At 48.6% G+C, this 23,310-nt stretch overlaps 1 protein-coding gene across 22 annotated transcripts in view; it reads right to left on the reverse strand.

The window, feature by feature from the left end:
• Positions 1–23,310, reverse strand: part of CACNA1A (calcium voltage-gated channel subunit alpha1 A) — a 432,044-nt gene that overhangs the window by 52,058 nt on the left and 356,676 nt on the right. For all 22 annotated transcript variants that reach the window (XR_012428445.1, XM_045380278.2, XM_074026050.1 and 19 more), the window contains 5 exons: positions 10,146–10,245; positions 8,578–8,738; positions 6,656–6,793; positions 4,277–4,478; positions 1,799–1,963 (listed from right to left, as the gene is read on the reverse strand). Coding sequence is in view for 21 of the 22 variants with exons in the window: in XM_045380278.2 (XP_045236213.2) it covers positions 1,799–1,963; positions 4,277–4,478; positions 6,656–6,793; positions 8,578–8,738; positions 10,146–10,245 (766 nt within the window). In the remaining variant the exon portion in view is untranslated. The remainder of the gene's footprint in view (positions 1–1,798; positions 1,964–4,276; positions 4,479–6,655; positions 6,794–8,577; positions 8,739–10,145; positions 10,246–23,310) is intronic.

A 23,310-nucleotide genomic window follows, 5' to 3' on the forward strand; every position in this document is an offset into this window, starting at 1 on the left:
TGTATTTTTAGTAGAGATGGGGTTTCTCCGTGTTAGCCAGGATAGTCTCGATCTCCTGACCTCGTGATCCGCCTGCCTCGACCTCCCAAAGTGCTGGGATTACAGGCGTGAGCCACTGTGCCCGGCCTCCTTATTTTCTTTGAGATGGAGTCTCACTCTGTCACCCAGGCTGGAGTGCAGTGGTGTGATCTCAGCTCACTGCAACTTCTGCCTCCTGGGTTCAAGCCATTCTCATGCCTCAGCCTCTCAAGCAGCTGGGATTGTAGGCGTGCGCCATCATGCCCAGCTAATTTTTGTATTTTTAGTAGAGACAGGATTTCATCATGTGGGCCAGGATGGTCTCAAACACCTGGTCTCAAGTGATCCACCTGCCTTGACCTCCCAAAGGGCTGGGATTACAGGTGTGAGCCACCACGCCTGGCCACTATGATTGTTTTTGAAGTGCCGAGAAGGCACTAAGGTCCTTGCATCAACTTTCTCATTCCATCCTCTCACCTCCTCTGGAGGGGGCAAAGGTGCTATTATTATCATTCCCATTTTATTGACAGGGAACCGAGTCCCCAGAAAGTCACTGGTTACTTGCGCAAAGTTAAATGAATGAAATGGCAGAGCTAGGCTTGAATCCACGCTTTGGAGTCCAAAGCACAGGGTGAAAAGTTTTCAGAGTTTTTTTTTTTTTTTCGAGACGGAGTCTCGCTCTGTCGCCCAGGCTGGGGCGCAGTGGCTGGATCTCAGCTCACTGCAAGCTCCGCCTCCTGGGTTTACGCCATTCTCCTGCCTCAGCCTCCCAGGTAGCTGGGACTACAGGCGCCCGCCACCTCGTCCGGCTAGTTTTTTGTATTTTTAGTAGAGACGGGGTTTCACCATGTTAGCCAGGATGGTCTCAATCTCCTGACCTTGTGATCCGCCCGTCTCGGCCTCCCAAAGTGCTGGGATTACAGGCTTGAGCCACTGCACCCGGCCTCAGAGTTTTTTTTTGGAAGCAGCTCCTTGTCCCTGGGGATTTCAGGGCCCTTGCCTACCCCTCCTCCCTCATTTCTATTTCTTTTTCTTTTCTTTTCTCTCTTTTTTTTTTTTTTTTTGAGACGGAGTCTCGCTCTTGTTGCCCAGGCTGGAGTGCAATGGCGCGATCTCGGCTCACAGCAACCTCCGCCTCCCGGGTTCAAGCGATTCTCCTGCCTCAGCCTCCTGAGTAGCTGGGATTACAGATGCGCACCACTATGCTCGACTGATTTTGTATTTTTAGTAGAGATGGAGTTTCTCCATGTTGCTCAGGCTGGTCTCGAACTCGCGACCTCAGGTGATCTGCCTGCCTTGGCCTCCCAAAGTTCTGGGATTACAAGCATGGGCCACCGTGCCCAGCTCCCTCATTTCATTAATCAAACATTTATAGAGAGCTTCTTGTTCCGTCCGAGCCAGATCCTTGTTGGACTCTAGGAATTCTGGGGTGAGGTCCTCACAAGTGGGTGGGGGGCACCGTCGTGCAACCTGATGCTGATTTTTGTGGTAGGCGACATAAAGATAGGATGCCTGCTAACACAGGCACCTCAAGCAGTCTTGGGTGATCAGGGAAGGCTTTCTGGAGGAAGAGGTCTGGAGGTACAGCTGGGAAGAAGCAGCTGGCCAGGGGGAGTGGTGGGAACTGTGTGTCAGGTAGAGGGAACAGCAGGAAAAAAATCTCAGAAGTGATCCAGAATGTGGTCTGTCTGGGAAACTGCAGATGGTTTCATTTTACGAGGGTAGAGGCAGGAACGAGATGGGGCTTAAGCAGTGCTGGGGGTTGGTGTAGGGCGCTTACCTTCATCATAAGCACGATGGTGTTGAGGGCGATCATGGCCATGATTGTGTACTCGAAAGGCGGAGACACCACGAACTGCCACATGCGGTACTGGAAGCTCTGCTTGTTCTGCGGCATGTGTCGGGTCAGCGGCTTGGCGCTGATGGCGAAATCGATGCAGGCCCTCTGCGGGAGAGAGGCCAGTGGTGAGAGTGGCAGAGGCAGCAGGAAGGTGGCTGTATACCGGGCACCCTCTGTCTAACTCAAGTGCTTCTGCTTGAGTCTCTGCCTCTCTTGCCCCCAGCCAGGATTCCTGGGCTCCCTCCTCCTTCTCACCATTGCTTTCTTTCTTTCTTTTTTGTTTTTTGAGACAGAGTCTTGCTGTATCACCCAGGCTAGAGTGCAGTGGCACGACCTCGGCTCACTGTAACATCCGCCTCCCGGGTTCACGCCATTCTTCTGCCTCAGCCTCCCGAGTAGCTGGGACTACAGGTGCCCGCCACCACGCTCGGCTAATTTTTTGTATTTTCAGTAGAGACGGGGTTTCACTGTTAGCCAGGATGGTGTTGATCTCCTGACCTCCTGATCCGCCTGTCTCAGCCTCCCAAAGTGCTGGGATTACAGGTGTGAGCCACCGCGCCTGGCCCTCACCATTGCTTTCTTATCTTAACAGCTACAGTTGCTTGAAACGTCACCATCTGCCAATTTTGCACTGACATTTCCCCATTATTGCATGGCTAATGCAAACATGGGAAGTGGGTACTATCAATGACCTCACTTTGCAGATGACAAAAATAGAGGCTTAGAGAGGTTAAACCACTTGCCTGAGGTGACACAGCTACCAAGTGTGCCAAATCAAACTGAAGCCTAATCCTTCTTTCCCTCCCTCCCTCCCTCCCTTCCTTTCCTCCCTCCCTCCTTCATTCCCTTTTTCCTTCCTTCCCTTCATTCCTTCCTCCCTTTCCCCTTTCTCTCTTCTTCCTTCTTTCCTTCCCTCCCTTTCTTTCTCCTTCCTTCCTTCTTTTCCTCCCTCCCTCTCTCCTTCCTTCCCTCCCTTCTCTTTCTCTTTCCTTTCTTCCTTCTTTCCTTCCTTCCTTCTTCCTTCTTCCTTCCCACTCTCCCTCCCTCCCTCCTTCCTTCTTTTCTTTTTCTTTTTTTTTTTTTCTGACAGGGGCTTGCTTTGTCACCTAGGCTGGAGTGCAGTGCAATCACAGCTCACTGCAGCCTTGACCTCCTGGGCTCAAGTGATCCTCCCACTTCAGCCTCCTGAGTAGCTGGGACTACAGGCATGCACCACCACACCCAGCTAATTAAAACTTTTTTTTTTTTTTTAATCATAGAGATGGGGTATCACTATGTTGCTCAGGCTGTTCTTAAACTCCTGGGCTCAAGCAATCCTCCTGCCTTGGCCTCCTAAAGTGTTAAGATTATAGGCGTGAGCCACTGCGCCCAGCCCATTCTTTCTTACTGAATACTTTGCTGCTCCTTCTTCTCTTCGAGGGAGAGAGAGGGAGAAATAGTGGTTATTAAGTCTTAAGGGGTCAAGGGAACAGAGGATATATTCTAGGTCCTCTATTTAGCTTGAATGATGCCAGAGAGGCAAAGAGTCATGTCTATACTCTCTGGTAGACTGGGGACTGGATTTTCTTTTGTTTTCTTTTTCTGAGACAGGGTCTTGCTCTGTTGCCCAGGCTGGAGTGCACTGGCATGATGATAGCTCACTGCAGCCTCGAACTCCCAGGCTCAAGCAGCCTCCCGTGTTACTGGGACTAAAGGTGTGCACCATCATGCCTGGCTATTTTTTTTTGATTTGTAGTAGAGATTGGGTCTTGCTGTGTTGGCCAGGCTGGTCTCAAACTCCTAAGCTCAAGTGATCCTCCTGCCTCAGTTTCCCAAAATGTTGGGATCACAGGTGTGAGCCACCACACCTGGCTTGGCTTTTCATTCATAAATATTCACCACCCTTCACTAGGGGAGATCGTATTTCCCCACTCCACTGACATCAGAATGGATGTGTGACTTGCTTTGGCTGATGAAATGTGAGCAGAAGTGACATGTGTCATTTTTGAGTACAAGCATGAAGAGCTGAGCCTCAGTCTGACATACTCTCTTTTTCATCTGGAGCATCTCAGAGGGAGGCTGCTCTGCCGCTCTGCCAGCCTGGGAACCAGAAAAAAGATGACAAGCAGAAGATCCACAACTGATCTCAACATGCAGTGTGAGCAAAAAATAAGTCCCTTTATGGATATTTAGCAATGAAATCTGGGGTTGCTTGTTACTGCGGCACAATCCAGACTAAACTGACTGATACATACACTATATGACTTGTTTCCTCTGGAACTCCATGAAGGACTGCCCTGAAGCCCTGAATTTGGTTTGGAGGATGCCTCTGTTCTCTCCCCTAGGTGCCCCTAGAAATGGGTTCCCGGGTGTTGTGTGTGTGTGTTTTAAAGTTTGTGTCCCCAGTTTTTAAAGGACAGATGGAATTGGAAGTGGCACCTCATTTTTCTCCAGGCTGTATTCCTCCATCATCTTGTCCCCTTGCTCCTGGAAGGTGATGATGATCAAGGCCACAAAGATATTGACAAAGAAGAAGGGGAACACCACAAAGTAGACGACGTAGAAAATGGACATCTCCATGCGGTACCCGGGGCTGGGGCCCTGGTTCTCAAAGGTGGCGTCCACTGAGTGCTTGAGGACCCTGAAAGGAATGGGGCAGGGAGAGGGAAGGAACAGGAAGGAGAGAGACAAGGACCCAAGGGGTGATAAGGAAGGAGGAGAGAGGGTGGAAGTAAGATGGCGGAACAGGAATAGAGGGAAATGAAAAAGAAATTTAAGTAGTCACTGTTTTTTGAAAGCTTGACAACAATGTCAGTTATTTCTTAATTTTAATTTCTTTTTTTTTTTTTTTTTGTATTTTTAGTAGAGACGGGGTTTCACCATGTTAGCCAGGATGGTCTTGATCTCCTGACCTCGGGATCCGCCCACCTTGGCCTCCCAAAGTGCTGGGATTACAGGCATGAGCCACCATGCTCGGTCCAATTTTAATTTTTTGAGATGGAGTTTTGCTCTCGGTGCCCGGGCTGGAGTGCAATGGCGTGATCTCAACTTACTACAACCTCCACCTCCTGGGTTCAAGCGATTCTCCTGCCTCAGCCTCCTAAGTAGCTGGTATTACAGACATGCGCCACCATGCCTGGCTAATTTTTTTGTATTTTTAGTAGAGACGGGGTTTCACCATGTTGGTCAGGCTGGTCTTGAACTCCTGACCTCAGGTGATCCACCTGCCTTGGCCTCCCAAACTGCTGAGATTACAGGTGTGAGCCACCACACCCAGCCAATGTCAGTTATTTCTACTGCAGTGCATGAAGGGCTTGCTGTGTGCTGGAAACAATATTCAACGTTTCATTCCCACCTGCTCAGCAACCCTCTCAGGGAGGTTATTACTGGCTCCAGTTTGCATATGAGGAAACTGAGGTTCGGCAATTTAAAGGGACATGCTGAAGATCACCCACTTAGAAGTGGCCAAGTTAGGATTTAAAGACAGGTTGTGGCAATGGAGGGAGTGGAGGTGGGTGTATGAATGTGGAGTGGGTATTTGAGCACAGGTGGTGGTGGGTGCTGAGGAGGTGCAATGAGGATATGTATGAGAGTAGGTAAGTGCACAGCAGCTCTGTACAGTTGTGCAGGTTGTGCACTGCTCAAAGGCTGTGTCTAAGTGTTACTTTCACATGATAGGCATGATAGACTTGTGTATTCATGATGACAATTTTTTGGCAGGTGGCCCTCCAGTGCCTTGTTTGAACAAAATCATTTAAGTCTATTGCGATGATTTTCAGACAGATGGAAGTGAAGTCTGTTGAGAAAGGGGAGTTTTAAAAAACTTTGCTCAAAGGGGCCTTGTGGGTTAGCACTCTTCCCATGTGTGTGAGTACTGGATGTGTGTGAGGGTGGGCAGAACAGCATGTTCAGGTTGGCATATTTGCTGAGAGAGGGAGGGAGGTGAGGATAATGAGGGTACATGCTGGAATCTACCAAGCTTCTGGCCTGGTATTTCCAGACCTCTGAGAGGAAGACTACGACTTGGACAAGGTGAGGGAGGGAGGCATTTGTTTTGGGTGCGAATTAAGGGGGTACTGAAAATCCCAGTAATCAAGATAATCTTTTGCTCCAATATTTTTAAAAATCAAAATTAATGCAAAAAGTCCATGATGAAAAAATACCAATTTCTTCTACTTTTTGTTTTTTGAGATGGGGTCTCCTTCTGCTGTCCAGGCTGGAGTACAATGGCACAATCACAGCTCACTGCAGCCTTGAACTCCTAGGCTCAAGCAATCCTCCCACCTCAGCCTCCTGAGTAGCTGGGATAACAGGTACGAGCCACCACAAATGGCTCAAAATTTTAAATAAAGATGAAGTCCATGATTCAGCCTCACCTTTTTTTTTTTTTTTTTTTTTTTTTTTTTTTTTGCGGGGTGGGGAGGAGGCCATAGTTTTGCTCTGTCACCCAGGATGAAGTGCAGTGGTGCAATCTCGGCTCACTGCAACCTCTGCTTCCTGGGTTCAAGGGATTCTCGTGTCTCAGTCTCCCGAGTAGCCGGGACCACAGGTGTGAGCCACCATGCTTGGCTGTTTTTTTTTTTTTTTCTTTTTTTTTTGTATTTTTAGTATTTTTAGAGTTTTGCCATGATGCTCAGGCTGATCTTAAACTCCTGGCCTTAAGCAATACACCTGCCTTGGCCTCCTAAAGTGTTGGGATTACAGGCGTGAGCCACCATGCCCGGCTTCCAAGACCTTTCTTATTGCTAAGCTCTCAGGCCCTTTATCCTCCTGCTCCCTGGGGTTCCTCCTGGGTAGGTTTCTAGTCGGGCCACTTACTGTGGCCAGCCTTCTCCCGTGGACACGGTGAAGAGGGTCAGCAGAGCCCATAGCACGTTGTCGTAATGGAATTCATACTTCTTCCACTCCCGATCTCGCGCCTTCACCTCATTCTTCTCGTAGAGGAGGTATTTGCCTCTGCCACAGAGAGTGGGGACTGTTAGCAAATGGGAAAGAGGGGCCGTCTTGCACTTGTCTTTGGTTATCAGAGACAGGGGGAGGGAAAAGAAGAGGGGTCCACCAGCCTAGGCTGCGTCCCTCAGCCTGGGAAGCAGTGGCTCCCCGCCCTGCCACCATGTGTCCCTGTGCTTCATGGGGGATTACGTGTGCATCTACTTCGAGATAAATCCATGGGTGATGGCACGACCTTACTCCTGGTGGGAGAGCTGACCCAGGGCCCAACGCTTCCAACGTGATAACTTCTAGTCCTCGGGGTGAGAGCCTCAGGCTTGCTGGGGGTGGGGTGGGGGGAGTTTAGGAGGAGGCAGAGAGGCACAGTGGACATTCACAGGTTCATCAGGCTAAGGGAGGTTGCTACTCCTTTTCAAGGCAGGAAACAAGGGTTAGTTCCAGACTCCTACCCAGACATCTGGCATCCTCCTAATTTCAATAAATAGCCATCAAGATAACAACAGGCTATCACATGTTGCAAAATGCCACTTTACACTGGTAACAATATCACTATATATACACATACATATATATACACACATACACACATATATATGTAGTGTGTGTGTGTATATATATGTGTGTGTGTATATACGTGTGTGTGTGTGTGTGTATATATATATATATATATATTTTTTTTTTTTTTTTTTGAGACAGTCTCACTCTGTTGCCCAGGCTGGAGTACAGTGGCCCAGTTTGGGCTCACTGCTAGCTCTGCCTCCCGGGTTCACGCCATTCTCCTGCCTCAGCCTCCCGAGTAGCTGGGACTACAGGCATCTGCCACCATGCCCAGCTAGTTTTTTGTATTTTTAGTAGAGACGGGGTTTCACCATGTTAGCTAGGATGGTCTCGATCTCCTGGCCTCGTGATCCGCCCGCCTCGGCCTCCCAAAGTGCTGGGATTACAGGCGTGAGCCACCGCACCCAGCCTATATGTATATATTTTTGAGAGGCAGGGTCTCACTCTGTCACGAAGGCTTGAGTGCAGTGGTACCATCATAGTGCATTGCAGCGTTGAACTCCTATGTTTAAACAATCCTCCCGCCTCAGCCTCCCAGGTAGCTGGGACTACAGGTGTGTGCTACCATGCCCTGCTAACTTTTAAAATTTATTTTGTAGGGATGGGCTCTCATTATGTTGCCCAACCTGGTCTCCAACTCCTGGCCTCAAGTAATCCTCCCACCTCAGCCTTCCAAAGTGTTGGAATTACAGGTGTGAGCCACTGCACCTGGCCTCTTACCTAACTTATTTGGCAATGAAACCTGATCTGATTGGACATGAAGCTCTTTATACTTGTTATTTACTCCATTTGGTGTGAATACACATTTTATGGCAGAAATATTGTGTTTGATTATAGGGCTGCCTCAGACCCAGCTGAGGATGTCATGTCCGACATGGGATGTACACAGTCCAACCTTTCTAAAATCTCAAAATATTCTTAACTTTAAAACACATCTGCCGGTAAAGATTTCAAGTAAGGAACTGTGGACGTGTATTAATATCCCTCACATGACAAGGGCGGTGACTGAAAGGTCAAGCAATTTGCTTATGACTCATCCTGTGGCTATGGGTGGTGACTCAAATTCTAAAACCGGTTTTCTTTCTACCCAAGATCCAAGCTGGTTGCAACTGAGTCACTCCCAAGGCTCACCACTTCTCCAGTCTCTGAGCCCAAGTGGCCGATGCCTCTAGCCACTTCCCCCCTGCCCACCTGCTAGTTCCATGGGAATGTGCCAGAAAGCTGAGACTCACCGACAATCTTTCTCAAACTCCTTGGACTCGTCAGTGCAGTGGAAGAACTTCCCCTTGAAGAGCTGCACAGCCACCACGGCGAAGATGAACATGAATAGCATGTAGACGATGAGGATGTTGAAGACGTTTTTAAGCGAGTTCACCACACAATCAAACACAGCCTGTGGGGTGGGGTTGACAGAGAACATGAGGGGCTGAGGACCTGCCCAACCTTCTGCCTCCAGTGGCCCATAATACCAGAATACTGCCATTATCATTCCCTTTTTTTTTTTTTTTTTGGAGATGGAGTCTTGCTCTGTCGCCCAGGCTGGAGTGCAGTGGCACGATCTTAGCACTCACTGCAAACTCTGTCTCCCGGGTTCACGCCATTCTCCTGCGTCAGCCTCCCGAGTAGCTGGGACTACAGGTGCCCACCACCATGCCTAGCTATTTTTTTATATTTTTAGTAGAGACGGGGTTTCATCGTGGTCTCAATCTCTCGACCTCGTGATCTGCCCGCCTTGGCCTCCCAAAGTGCTGGGATTACAGGCGTGAGCCACCACGTCCAGCCACTATCATTCCCATTTTACAGGCAAGGTCATAAGTCAAGTCCCTAGGGTAAGGCCCCCCAGCTTTCAGAAATAAGTGTTGGAGAAGTTGGACTCAATCCTGGCATTCTATGGATCTAAAACTCCCAAATGGGATACCAGAGATGCTTTTAAGTGATACAAAGTGAGCCCAACACAGAAAAACAAGGTAACAAAGTTACTTCCTCTCCAACTCTCAGTCCTTTTGAGTGAAGGAGAAATTGCTACTATGTTAACACCTACCATTGACACTTTCCCTCTTTAACCAAGAAAGAGCAGTTGTCAATGCTCAAAGCCTTGGGCAGGCACCATATTTGGTTAGATTTCAATAACAGTATCTATTTTCTTCTTTAATTTTTGATAGAGACAGAGTCTAACTATGTTGCCTAGGCTGGTCTCATTCTCCTGGGCTCAAGCAATACTCCTGCTGTGGTCTTCCAAAATGCAGGGATTACAGGTGTAATTTGATTTAAAGAAACATATTACATAAGAGATAATACTGGGGACCCTCAGGTGAAGCATACACTGAAAGTGGGTGCTCTAATGACTGGATTTTATTTCCTTTAATTTTTTTTCTTTTTCAATGACAGACTTTTGGGAAATGCTGGTTCATGCTGTTTTGGAATGGGAGCTAGTAGAGCCTAGAATAGGTAGATGAAAAGTCAAAATTTTATGGAACAAGAAATCTAGTTCCTGCTTCCCAGATCACGATTATACCCTTTCAAATCCATATGATGCCTTCATGTGAATTAGAAAAAGGGATCTTAACTATGAGACATTTCATCTAAAGAAAAATTGTCATAATACACAGATTATTTTAGATCAACTCACTTTACTGCCATCTGCTGGGAAGTTGTAATAATACAAATATCCATATACGATGGCTAGGATGTTATCAGCACCTCCTTTAATGTGTTGTCCTTGAGCAGTGTGCAACCTGCTCAACTGTACATGATAACCGTGACAGTCCCCCCACCTCACCCCACCATCTCTCAATCTCACCTTGAGCTTTGGCAACCGCTTGATGGTTTTAAGAGGTCGTAGCACCCGGAGGACTCGGAGGGATTTAATCGTGTTGATGTCTTTTCCTTTGCTATTGCCACTGTGGAGGAATGTTAGGGTGGGGAGAAGGGAAGAGAGGAAGCAGAGGTCAGGTTGGGTAGGGGGCAGCCCACAGCTCCATGGGACCCTACCCTCCCAGGCCTAGAAGTCTGGGGTGAGCTTGGCACAGCCCTGCCCTTCCTGGTGAAGAGTGGTCCGTTTCACCTGTTAAGCTTGGGCTCAGGAGCCAGTAAGTAGGTGGCTTTTTGTGGTTCTGGTCCCAGGGTTGGTTGAGGGCCCTTTGCCATCTGGCTGGGCCTCAGCAGCTGCATGGAGTGTCCCTGAGACCCAGCACAAGGGAGTTGGCTGATTCCCCACCCCCATTTCTGCATAGCTTTTCTTCTCTTTTTTTTTTTTTTCGAGACAGGGTTTGGCTCTGTCACCAAGGCTGGAGTGCAGTGGCACGATCTTGACTCACTGCAACCTCCGCCTCCTGGGCTAAAGCCATCCTCCCACCTCAGCCTCCCAAGTAGCTGGGACTACAGGCACATGCCACTGCACCCGGCTAATGGTTTTGTCTTTTTTGTACAGATGGGGTTTCACCACGTTGCCCATGCTGGTCTCAAACTCCTCAGCTCAAGCAGTCTGCCCTCCTCACCCTCCCAAAGTGCTGGGAATACAGGTGTGAGCCAGTGTGCCTGGTCACAGCTCTTTCTCTTTTTTCTTTTTCTTTTTTTTTTTGAGACGGAGTCTTGCTCTGTCACCTGGGCTGGAGTGCAATGGCGCGATCTCGGCTCACTGCAAGCTCCACCTCCCAGGTTCACGCCGTTCTCCTGCCTCAGCCTCCCAACTAGCTGGGACTACAGGCACCCACCACCACGCCCGGCTAATTTTTTTGTATTTTTAGTAGAGACGGGGTTTCACCATGTTAGCCAGGATGGTCTCGATCTTCTGACCTCGTGATCCACCCACCTTGGCCTCCCAAAGGGCTGGGATTACAGGCGTGAGCCACTGCACCTGGCCCCCCTGTGTATTCTTTTTAAAGGTGGTATCAGTGGGCTCTTCAAAAAATGGGATTTTCTCCCCCTTCCAATGGGATTCTGGAAGATGCTTAAAGTGGCCCTTATACTAAATCTCTCCTCCCCTACCGTATTCCCTGAGCCCGCAGTGGGGAAAATAACCGCGTGCTGCTCCTTTCAGATGCTGATGCGGCTGCTGCCATGGTCTCTGCTGCATTGCTCCAAGGCGCTCTGAGCCCATCTTTGCCAGAGAGGACCGCACAGAAGTTCAGTCCAAGATCTATTGGAACTGAGCTTAGCAATGCAGACCCCAGAGATGCCATGACACCCTTGGCCAACCATGACTCAGGCCCCCCAAAAGGAGGGTATCGAGTGGGACCATGAATAGCTTGTGGTTCATGGCACTCATGACCCATCCAGTTGTCCACACCGGAAACCTGAGAGTCATGTTCAACTGCCTGTCCTCTATCCCCGTCCCCAGTGGGTCACCTTCCTTAACACACCACCATCCGTTCCTGGGTGACATCCCCCATCCCCCATCTCCCAGCTTGCTCCTCATTCCCTTGTCTCTCTCTTCTTCCATGTTTTATGCACACAGTGGCCAAAGCCAATGACCATGTCACTCTTTCTCTTGCTCAGAATTCTTCTGGAGCACCTGAATTCTTAGAAGAGCAAGCACGAACTTCTGGGCATGGCATTCAAGGCTCTTGGAAATCTAGCCCAACTTACCTTCATCTTTGCATTCTCATTTATTGCTACATATTTCAAGCCCCAGCCACGTTCTTTTGCCTCTTTCTGCTTATGCATATACTGTTCCTGTTGCTAGAAATGACCCTCCTCCACTTCTCCAGTCACAGAACTACCCGGTCCTCAAAGCCCAAATTACATGTTGCTCCCTCCGACAGCATTTCCTGATTGCCCACCACTGGCTCCTGCCAGCTCCCATGTGCTGTTTCGGAGTTAATCTTGTTTCTTCAATCTCTGGTTTTAGACAGAAAACTCCTCAAAGGCTTATAGTGTAACAGTGCAATTTCTTCTTCTTCTCTGTGTTCATTTTCCCTTTAATCTTTTTTTTTTTTTGAGATGGAGTCTTGCTCTATTGCCCAGGCTGGAGTGCAGTGGCATGATCGGCTCACTGCAACCTCTGCCTCCCAAGTTCAAGCGATTCTCCTGCCTCAGGCTCCCGAAGAGCTGGGACTACAGGCATGAGTCACCACATCCGGCTAATTTTTGTATTTTTAGTAGAGACAGGGTTTCACTGTGTTGGCCAGGCTGGTCTCGAACTCCTGACCTCAAGTAATCCACCCGCCTTGGCCTCCCAAAGTGCTGGGATTACAGGCGTGAGCCATTGCGCCCGGCCATTTCCCCTTTAATCTTGATTCTTGTCCCAGCCCCTAGTCTGCGCTTCGCAGGTGGTCTCAGGACACGTGAATGCCTCCAGATTGGAGTCTTTGGGTGGGGGGGGGGTCACCTAGAAAACATCTCCCTACAGTGACCTCCGGAGTCATGAGCAGAGCTGCCCCCAGAGACCCCCATCACGATGTGTCTCAGTATCCAGTGTAAAAACATCACTCTTCACACCATTTGCTTTTTTAAGGACTCCATTCTTTCGTTTTCAGGGAAGAAAGAAGAGAATTGTATTTTAGCCTGCTAGGCAGAGATATACTCCAGGATTCAGCAGTCTGAACATTTTTTTTCTTTTTAAAACCGTCATCATCATTATCATCTCAAGGCCGTGCCCCCAGGTGTGAGATACACGTTGGACAGTCACTGAGATAATTTTGGGCAGAACAGGGGTACAGATTAAATAATTGGATCTCAGAGGGACATAATCATTTCTTTTTCTTTTAAAATTATACTTTAAGTTTCTTTTCCACATATCTTTCAGACGTTCTGCTTTTGCTAGAAAGGAAGCTGCAGGTAGATGCTAATAGGCCTTTAACACCTCGCTAACACTTAGTAATTTTCCTTTTAACAAAGAGCACAGCATGAAGGCAACAACATTCTTTGATTTCTGTTAGATTTACTTTTTTTTTTTTTTTTGAGACAGAGTTTCGCTCTTGTTGCCCCGGCTGAAGTGAATGGCGTGATCTCAGCTCATGGCAGCCTCTGCCTCCCGGGTTCAAGCGATTATTTTGTCTTAGTCTCCTGAGTAGCTGGGATTACAGGCATGCGCCACCGCACCTGGCTAATTTCGTATTTTTAGTAGAGACGGGGTTTCTCCACGTTGTTCAGGCTGGTCTCGAACTCCCGATCTCAAGTGATCCGCCCGCCTCGGCCTCCCAAAGTGCTGGGATTATAGGCATGAGCCACCGTACCTGGCCTAGATTTACTTTTGCAGTTGCAGATTTATCTAAGGTTAGCAACGCTGGTTGTAAGTGGATAATATAGTTTCCTTTTTTTTTTTTTTTAATTAAAGTAATGGAGTCTCGGGGTAGAGTGCAGTGGTGCGATCATAGCTCACCACAGCCTCCAACTCCTGGGCTCAGGTGATCCTCCAGCCTCAGCCTCCCAAATGGCTGGGGCTGCAGGCATGCACCACTGCACCTGGCTAAAGTTTCCTTTTGAAACGAAAGTTTAGAATACGTGTTGATAGAAAAAAAAAGTCAAGGAACCGTACATCCAGGTTGCACATGGAACTGGCTAAAATCTTGATGTCCCAAACAAGTGATATTTGGGAACACGTCTCCATGGGTGTTTTGCATCTCCTCATCTGAAAACGATTCCATGTTCATTTTATTTTTTTTAATTTTTTAATTTTTTTTTTTTGGGGGGGGACAGAGTCTCGCTCTGTCACCCAGGCTGGAGTGCAGTGGCATGATCTTAGCTCACTGCAACCTCCACCTCCCAGGTTTAAGTGATTCTCCTGCCTCAGCCTCCTAGGTAGCTGGGATTACAGATGTGCACCACCATGCCCAGCTAATTTTTTGTATTTTTAGTAGAGATGGGGTTTCACCACGTTCGCCAGGCTGGTCTCAAACTCCTGATCTCAAGTGATCTACCTGCCTCGGCCTCCCAAAATGTTGGGATTAGAGGCGTGAGCCACAGTGTCCGGCCCACTTTCATTGCTTCTGACAACTGCTCCACCCAGCTTGCCTATTGAAACTGAACCTCTGCCCCTTCTGTTCTCTGCAGGAACTGGTGGGGCATGGGCGGAGGCACTGGCAGGACCCTTTGGGATGCCTCTTTCCCAGGGAGTGAGTTCTGGTCATTCGAAGTGACAGGACGGCGGCGGCAAGGACACAAGGCCACGGAAACAGGCCCAGAACTAACGAGGCTACACCAGAGGACAGATCATGAGACAGAATATGAGAGAGAGAGAGAGAGAGAGAGAGAGAGAGAGAGAGAGAGAGAGAGAGGGAGAAAGAGACTTTACCGTGCACTGCTCCTGATGATGTGGCATCGGAGGGAGAGACAGATCGTAAGCGGCCTCAGGAGAAAGAACACAGAACACGCACGTACACACACGCACCCCTGAGCACCCCCAAGTCCCGCCCGGGCACCAGGTGTGGGAGCCTCAGGCTCATGGCGCTGGCTGATGTCCATCCTTCCATCTAGAGGCTGCCCCCACCTCTGTTCAGTTCCCCGCCCTTGGCAGGCCCCTGGCACTGCCCAAGAAAGCACCTAGGAAAGCCGAATTTCCAGGTAGCAGGACAGCTGCAAAGCTGTCAGTTACTGAAGGCGAATTCACCACGGAAAGTCACTGCCAAGAGCCGGAGAAACCCCTCTTCTCCAGGCATTGTGGAGCTGCAACGTTTCAGAATGTCTTAAAGGTTGTGAACTTTGAAGTTGAGGGGACCTGGGTTTGAATCCTGATTCTGCCTCTCGTTATCCTCATCTGCAAAACAGGCTCAGACTGGGCGCCGTGGCTCACGGCTGTAATCCCAGTACTTTGGGAGGCCGAATTGGGAAGACTGCTTGAGGCCAGAAGTTCGAGGTCAGACCCTGTCTCTTTCTCTTTTTTTTTTTTTTTTTTTTTTTTTGAGGTGGGGTCTCCCTCTGTCGCCCAGGCTGGAGTGCAGTAGCGGGATCTTAGCTCACTGTAGCCTCAACCTCCAGGGCTCAGGTGGTTCTCCCACCTTAGCCTCCCAAGTAGCTGGAAATACAGGCAAATTTTTCCATTTTTTGTAGAGACGGGGGTCTTGTTATGTTGCCCAGGCTGGTCTCAAACTCCTGGGTTCAAGTGATCCTCCTGCTTAGGCCTCCCAGAGTGCTGGGATTACAAGTGTGAGCCACTGAGGCCTGGGCAAGACTCTGCCTCTTTAAACAACCAACCAACCAACCAACCAACCAACCAACCAACCCAGGTCTGTGGAATTCTGATCTTTGATTAACAATAGCTATGGCTTTGGCTTTGCTCTTTATGGAGAGGTCAGCAAAGAGTTCTGACTTGGGATGGGATTGGAAGCAACTCTGAAGTCCTTTGAGCAAATGCAGGCCTGGAGAAAGCTGTCAGCACCTGGCAGCTGGTCCTCTCATGACTCATTGTTGGAATCAGGCTTGGGGATCATTAGGAACCTTCAACAATGACTGGAGATCCAGGTTAGAAAGACTTGACCAGCATAGGAATGGCAGAAACCCTGTCACCAAACAGACTCTATGGAATTTTCCATCCACGACCCCTTTGGAAGTTAGTGATTCTTTTTTCTTTTCTCTTTTTTTTTTTTTTGAGACGGAGTCTCACTCCGTCGCCCAGGTTGGAGTGCAGTGGCGTGATCTTGGCACTTACTGCAAGCTCCACCTCCAGGGTTCACGCCATTCTCCTGCCTCTGCCTCCCAAGTAGCTGGGACTACAGGCGCCCGCCAACCATGCCCAGCTAATTTTTTTTGTATTTTTAGTAGACATGGGGTTTCACCATGTTAGCCAGGATGGTCTCGCTCTCTTGACCTCGTGATTCACCCGCCTTGGCCTCCCAAAGTACTGGGATTACAGGTGTGATCCACTGCTTCCAGCCGTGATATTTTTTAAAACACAGAATGGCTTAAATGTCTACAAATATTCCCAGTGGATTCTCCTCCACACCCCCTCATCTCCTTTTCCTGTAGTCTGACTTGGGATTCTCAAACTCAGTATATCTAGGAATTATTGCATATGTAGAATCATATAGATTCTACTTTTTTTTTTTTTTTTTTTTTTTTTGATGGAGTCTCACTCTGTTGCCAGGCTGGAGTGCAGTGGTGCGATCTTGGCTCACTGCAACCTCCACCTCCCAGGTTCAAGTGATTCTCCTGCCTCAGCCTCCCAAGTAGCTGGGACTACAGGCACGTGTCACCACGCCCAGCTAATTTTTGTATTTTTAGTAAAGATGGGGTTTCACCATGTTGGCCAGGATGGTCTCGATCTCTTGACCTTGTGATCCACCTGCCTTGGCCTTCCAAAGTGCTGGTATTACAGGCATGAACCACTGCACCCGGCCTTATTTTATATTTTTAGAGACGGGGTCTTGTTGTGTCGCCCAGGCTGGAGTACAGTGGCACCATCATAGCTTACTGCATGCAGCCTTGAACTCCCTGGCTCAAGTGATTCTCCCACCTCAGCCTCCCAAGTAGCTGGGACTACAGGCGAGAGCCACCACACCCAGATTCCTTATGGATGATCGAGGGAGTTTTCAATGATAGTGATTTTTGCCGAATCTGCTGACTTTAGGTTTAATATGGGAGTCTTTTGAACATCACTGCATTTGCCTGTGGGAAGACAGCACCATTTTGCCTATTTTCCAGATGAGGAAGCTGAGGCCTAGAGAAAAAGAGTGACTTGCCCAAGGGCAGGCACACAGCTGGGAAGGCAGACTGAGATTCAAACCCAGGTGTGGGTATCTTTCACTCTAATCTTCTTTCCATTTCATCACACTCAAGAAAAATAACGCCTTCAGGGGTGGGGGCTGTTTTGAAGATGCGGATCAAAAGACAGCAGCCCGAGGGCTCCATCTTTGGCTTCCTGACCGTTTGGCTCCTGGGTATGCAGAAGCAGCTTGATCAAGGCGCTCTGCCAGCTGCAGTCCTGCCTTTGGGGGAGGAGCAGCCGGGCCAGATGGACTCTTGGCAGTGAGGGCAGGATCATGATCCGCCAGCTGCTGAGAAATGTCAGTTGGCTGCCCCGATGCATGGGCACAGAGCGTGATACCATGTGTGATGGCTCATGAAATGGGGCGTTTATGGTGGACGCATGGACACAAGGGTACACAGTCAGTGAATTGAGCAGGACACACACACACACAGATATCTGGGTGAGGGGCAGGAGGGGTGGACATCTTCAGGAGAGCTTCAACACATCCCTTGGTGGGACCACAGGGATATTTTCCCATATCGGAGACAGGGCCACAATCACAGCACTGGGGGAGGAATCCTTGCTTTGACCCCAACAGGCCAGAACAGCAAGATTCCTTTCAACAAGGAAGGGAATAACCTTCTGCTCCCTTCCCCTACTCCCTTCTCCTGGATCTTGCAGCCCTGCCAGGCCTCAAAGAACCCAGGCAGGCCGGGCTGCTGCGTATCATTCTGCGCACCGTGAGCCTCCGTATTCAGGGTTGGGAGATGGGCAGCATCTGACAGCTGAACCCAACCTCAGTGATCCTGTCGGACTTACTTCCCTCCACAGTCCCTCTGGGCCACAGTTTCCTCATCTAGACGGGAAAAACTGAGGCACAGAGAGGCTAAAGGACTTGCACATCTACAGAGAAATCAAACAGACCTGGAGGGACCATTTCCTAAAACAATAAGGTCAATCTAAAACTTGTTGGGACTCTCAGCCTTGTCTATGAGGGAATATGCACACAGGACAGACAAAGCAAGTTAAAAGACCAGAAAGGAAATAAGCAGAGGACCCGGGGTGGGGGGCGGGGAAGTTCAGCAGTCAGGCTGAGAACCTCAGAGCATCCCATGCTCCTTCCAATGTGCCAACTATCTGATACAAGGAAAAACAATAAGCAAAGTCCTCATAGGGTGAGAGACCTTCTCAGGCAAAAGAGGCCAGAAACCTGCAACCAGGCAAAGATTCCAAAACTTTTCTTGGGGAAAAAAGCAGTAGCTCGAGTAGTAGCTCCTATTCTGGCTTTATAGCAGTTTGGCTCTTAGGTGTGCAGGAATGGCTTGATCAAGGCACCTGGCCAGCTGTGCTGGGCCTGCAGCCCTGTCCTGGGGGAGGAATGGCAGCACCAGATGGACTGTTGACAATGGGGTGGGGAGGATGTGGTAGGGGTGAGGTTTGAGGGTCTCCTCTCTCATCCCTTTGGCCATCATATAAAGATGCTCCCTGTTGGACTCATGTCTGTCAGCTCTTTCAAAACCCTGGGAGAGTCCTAGGCACTTGCCAGGATCTCACTGGCAAAATCTCACACCTCCCAGTTCCTGCATGATCTATAAGCCTGCCAGGCTTGACAGCATGGCCTGAAATCCCTATTCAGATCCTTTTCTTGCATAAGAATTAAAACAACAATAACAACAATAACAACATTCAAAATGAATTTTCAAAAGTGCAGGGTGGCTTTATGCCTGTACCCATTTCACAAGAACAATGTAAAAGCTTGACTCTGCAAACAGGCTGCCAAATTCATGTGAGTTGTAGGCCAATTTTGAATGCCCTTGTATAACTTGATATTTAAAAAGAAAACTCAGAAATTAAAAAAAAAATCAACTCCTTATGGCAGATTATTTTGTAACACAAAGAATCATTCTGCTATTTTTTTTTTTTTGAGGTGGAGTCTCGCTCTGTCACCCAGGTTGGAGTGCAGTGGCACAATCTTGGCTTACTGCAATCTCTACCTCCTGGGTTCAAGTGATTCTCCTGTCTCAGCCTCCCGAGTAGCTGGGATTACAGGCGCTCCCCACCACACCCAGCTAGTTTTTGTATATTTAGTAGAGATGGGGTTTCACAGTGTTGGCCACAGTGGTCTTGAACCCCTGACCTCAAGTGATCCACCTGCCTTGGCCTCCCTAAGTGCTGGGATTACAGGTGTGAGCCACCGCACCCAGCTCATTCTGCTAATTGATCTCTGGTGGAAAATAATTTTTGGTTCATTTTTGCAGATTAGCTTTGTTTAAAAGAGGAGGCTAATTGTACCTCCAGGGAACCTAGAAACAGCATGTTGTAAACAATGGCCCATAATGGCAAAAGCTCAACGATCGAAAGACTTGCTCCTAGGCCCTTTGAAGGTCATTCCCCTCCCTAAATTGTGATGGTCAACTTGGAGGATGTAGGTGGGACAGTCACTTCCTCAGCATTTTTTTTTTTTTTTGAGACAGAGTCTTGCTCTGTTGCCCAGGCTGGAGTGCAGTGGTACAATCTCAGCTCACTGCAACCTCCACTTCCCAGGTTCAAGCAATTCTTCTGCCTCAGCCTCCCAAGTAGCTGGAATTACAGGGGCCTGCTATCACGCTTGACTAATGTTTGTATTTTTAGTAGAGATGGGGTTTCACCATGTTGCCCAGGCTGGTCTTGAACTCCTGACCCCAGGTGATCCACCTACCTCAGCCTCCCAAAGTGGTGGGATTACAGGCATGAGCCAGTGTGCCCAGCCCTCCTCAGCATTAAAGTAAGTCAGCTACAACAGAGGTCTGAGAGGAAAGTGACACTGGTGACCTGAATGGCTTGGGCTTGGTACCACTTATCTGTGCCACACTCAGTGGTGGTCACTGGGAGGATTCACAGGATAAAACCCACTCCCCTGGGCACAGGTGGCCAAGGTAAGCATTGTTTGTGGACAGGTGGATATGACAGACATATTCATCCCACTGCCTGTCCTGGTCCCCTGAGCTGTCTGCCACCTCTTGAGCCCTAGGAATCTTGGAGGCTGCTGGGCAGACCCTGCCCCAGAGGAAAGGGGTGGGGGTGCCTGCCTGAGCATGTCTTCCTGTGTCCTGGGCTCTGCCTGTGTCTGAATACCACATCTCATCAGAATGCAGTGGGGGGCCAAGTCCCTGATTCCAGACCAATGACAGAGGGTCAGCTTTCTTTCCAAGCTACATGATCCAAGTGAGGCTCACATCACCCAAGGACGTAGGCCAGGGTCATCAGCAGTGTGGGGAGTGAGAAAAAAAGAGAGGAAAAGAGAGAGAGAGAAAGAGGAAAATAAAAAGATAGAAACTGAGGGGGGTAAAAGGAGAAAGAAAGTGGAGGGAAAAAGGAGAGACACACAGAAAAAGACAGAGGGAGGGAAGAAGAGACAGGGAAGAGAGGAGAAAGGAGGAAGAGAAAGAGGGAGAAAGAAAAGCAGGGGAGAGGGAGGGAAGTGGGTGAGAGGCAGAGAGGGGTCGAGAAACCCTTAGGTTATTTCCATAGGAGAAGGATTCATTCCAGGCTGAGGGTGGTAAAACATTTTGGCTTTTTAGGATTTAAATTTTCTCAGAGTCTAGCATGTCTACCTCGCACATTGAAGGAACTGCTTAAATAGGTGATGGAGGGAGAGAAAAGTATACTTTATTATAATACATTCTTTTTTTTTTTTTTGGAGACAAAGTCTCACTCTCTCACCCAGGTTGGAGTGCAGTGGCATGATCTCGGCTCACTACAGTCTTCGTCTCCTGGGTCCAAGCAATTCTCTTGCCTCAGCCTCCTGAGTAGCTGGGATTACAGGTGTCTGCCACCATGCCTGGCTAATTTTTGTATTTTTAGTAGAGACAGGGTTTCGTCATGTTGGCCAGGCTGCTCTCGAACTCCTGACCTCAGGTGATCCCCCTCCCTCAGCCTCCCAAAGTGCTAGGGTTACAGGCATGAGCCACCGTGCCCAGCCTATTATAATACATTCTTTTTTTTTTTTTTTTTTTTTTTTTTTTTGAGACAGAGTCTCGCTCTGTAGCCCGGGCTGGAGTGCAGTGGCCGGATCTCAGCTCACTGCAAGCTCCGCCTCCCAGGTTTACGCCATTCTCCTGCCTCAGCCTCCCGAGTAGCTGGGACTACAGGCTCCCGCCACCTCGCCCGGCTAGTTTTTTGTATTTTTTAGTAGAGACGGGGTTTCACGGTGTTCGCCAGGATGGTCTCGATCTCCTGACCTCGTGATCCACCCGTCTCGGCCTCCCAAAGTGCTGGGATTACAGGCTTGAGCCACCGCGCCCGGCCTATAATACATTCTTATGTACACTGTTTATTAGCTAAAAAAAAAATTAATCTTTTTGGGGGGGCAGGAACAGTGCTAACTTGATAGGGAACAAATTGTATCTCAGTTTTATTTTACATTTCTCTGAATTCCAAGGGTTGATTTACCTCAATTTTTACTAGTTGCCAGCATTCTATCAGATTTCTGTTTATGTCCTTTGCCCATTTATCTATTGAGGAGGACTGTTTCTTATTGACTTGTAACTGCTTTTCATATTTTAAGGACATGGACTCCTTGTCTTATTTGTCACAATCTTTATCCCCTAATTTGATGTGCATTGTATTTTGTTTTATTTAATTATTGATTGATTTATTTACTTTTTAACCTACAGAACAGCTTGCTAAACCTGTTTTTTTGTACTCATCACTATTAAAATTATTCAGTAACCATATAAAGAGTAATACTCTAAATAGCGAATTCATTGATTTTTAACTTTTAAAAAGTGTTATTTTTTTGAGACAGAGTCTTCCTGTGTTCCCCAGACTCGGCTGCAGCAGCACGATTTCAGCTCACTGCAGCCTTGACCTCCTGGGCTCAAGCAATTCTCCCACCTCAGCCTCCCATGTAGCTGCTACTACAGGCATACCACTATGCCTGGCTAATTGTTTTTTTTTTAAGAGATGGGTTCTCCCTATGTTACCCAGGCTGGTCTTGGCCTCCTGGGCTCAAGCAGTCTGCCTGTCTCAGCCTCCCAAAGTGCTGGGATTACAGGTGTAAGCCACCATGCTTTGCTCTAGTAGTTAAATAGATACTAGAGGGTAGTAGTCAAAAACTTTGAGGAGAGGGAAGGAGGTGGGGAGGGAGAGGAGGAGAGAGAAAAAGAAAAGAAGAGTAAGTGAACAGAAAGAGAGAAGAGAGAAAGAGGAGGAAGGAGTGAAAGAGAAAGAAACACAATCAGCCTCCCAACCTTCATGACAGATCTCCAGCTCAGAAGCATCCAGAAACTCTGGAGACTTGTTGTTCTAACACGACTTGACCTCATTGTGTTCCCAGAGAAGAATCTAAGTGTGGCCTACTTTATAGCCCTTCAACTGGAAACGGGCCGCCATTTTGGTCCTCCTGACAAACCAAGTCCTCATTGTTTGGTGAGGGAGACCATTCAAGGGCCCCTCCAGATCGGCTGAGGAGGAAGCCCCTGATTTTCTCACTATGGGAGTGAGTGGGTCAAGATCCTTTCAAAACCTTTCAGGGAATGATTCACCATGATGGGCACAGCAGGGGTCCCCAAGATTTGTTTCTAGATTAAAGACTTATTAGATGTTTCTCATCCTGCTCCAAATGTCTAGAACTTCAGGAATGTACTGCTAAGTCTGCTATCAGGGCCTTAATGGCTAATGGCCACTCAGCTGTTGGGTACCATCTTGAAATAGTCACCCAGAACTTGGGGGCCATTTGGAAATGGTTGCCCTAGAACTTGGGTGCCATTTTGGAATGGTTACCCAGAACTAGGGTACCACCTTGAAATGGCTGCCCAGAACTTGGGGATCATCTTGGAATAGCCACCCAAAGCTTGGGGACCATCTTGGAATGGCTACCCAGAACTTGAAGGCCACCTTGGAACTCAGGGACCATGTAAGAATGGCCACCAAGAATTTAGAGGTCATCTTATCATGGTAGCCCAGAACTCAGAGGCCATCCTGGAATAGCCACCCAGAACTTGGATGCCACCTTGGAATGGTTGCCCAGAACTCGGGGGCCACCCTGGAACTTAGAGGCCATCTTACAATGGCTGCCTAGAACTTGGGGCCATCTTGGAATAGCCACCCAGAGCTTGGGGGCCATCCTGGAATGGATACCCAGAACTTGAAGGTCACCTTGGAACTCAGGGACCATCTAAGAATGACCACCCCAAATTCAAAGGCCATCTTGGAATGATAGCCCAGAACTCAGGTGCCATCTTGGAATGGCCACCCAGAACTTGGATGCCATCTTGGGATGACTGCTAAGTGTTTGGGTGCCATCCTGAAATGGCTGCCTACAACTGGGGTGCCATCTTGGAGCTGCATGATGACACAT

Source organism: Macaca fascicularis, chromosome 19 (genome assembly GCF_037993035.2).
Source record: "Macaca fascicularis isolate 582-1 chromosome 19, T2T-MFA8v1.1".
Lineage (NCBI taxonomy): Eukaryota > Metazoa > Chordata > Mammalia > Primates > Cercopithecidae > Macaca > Macaca fascicularis.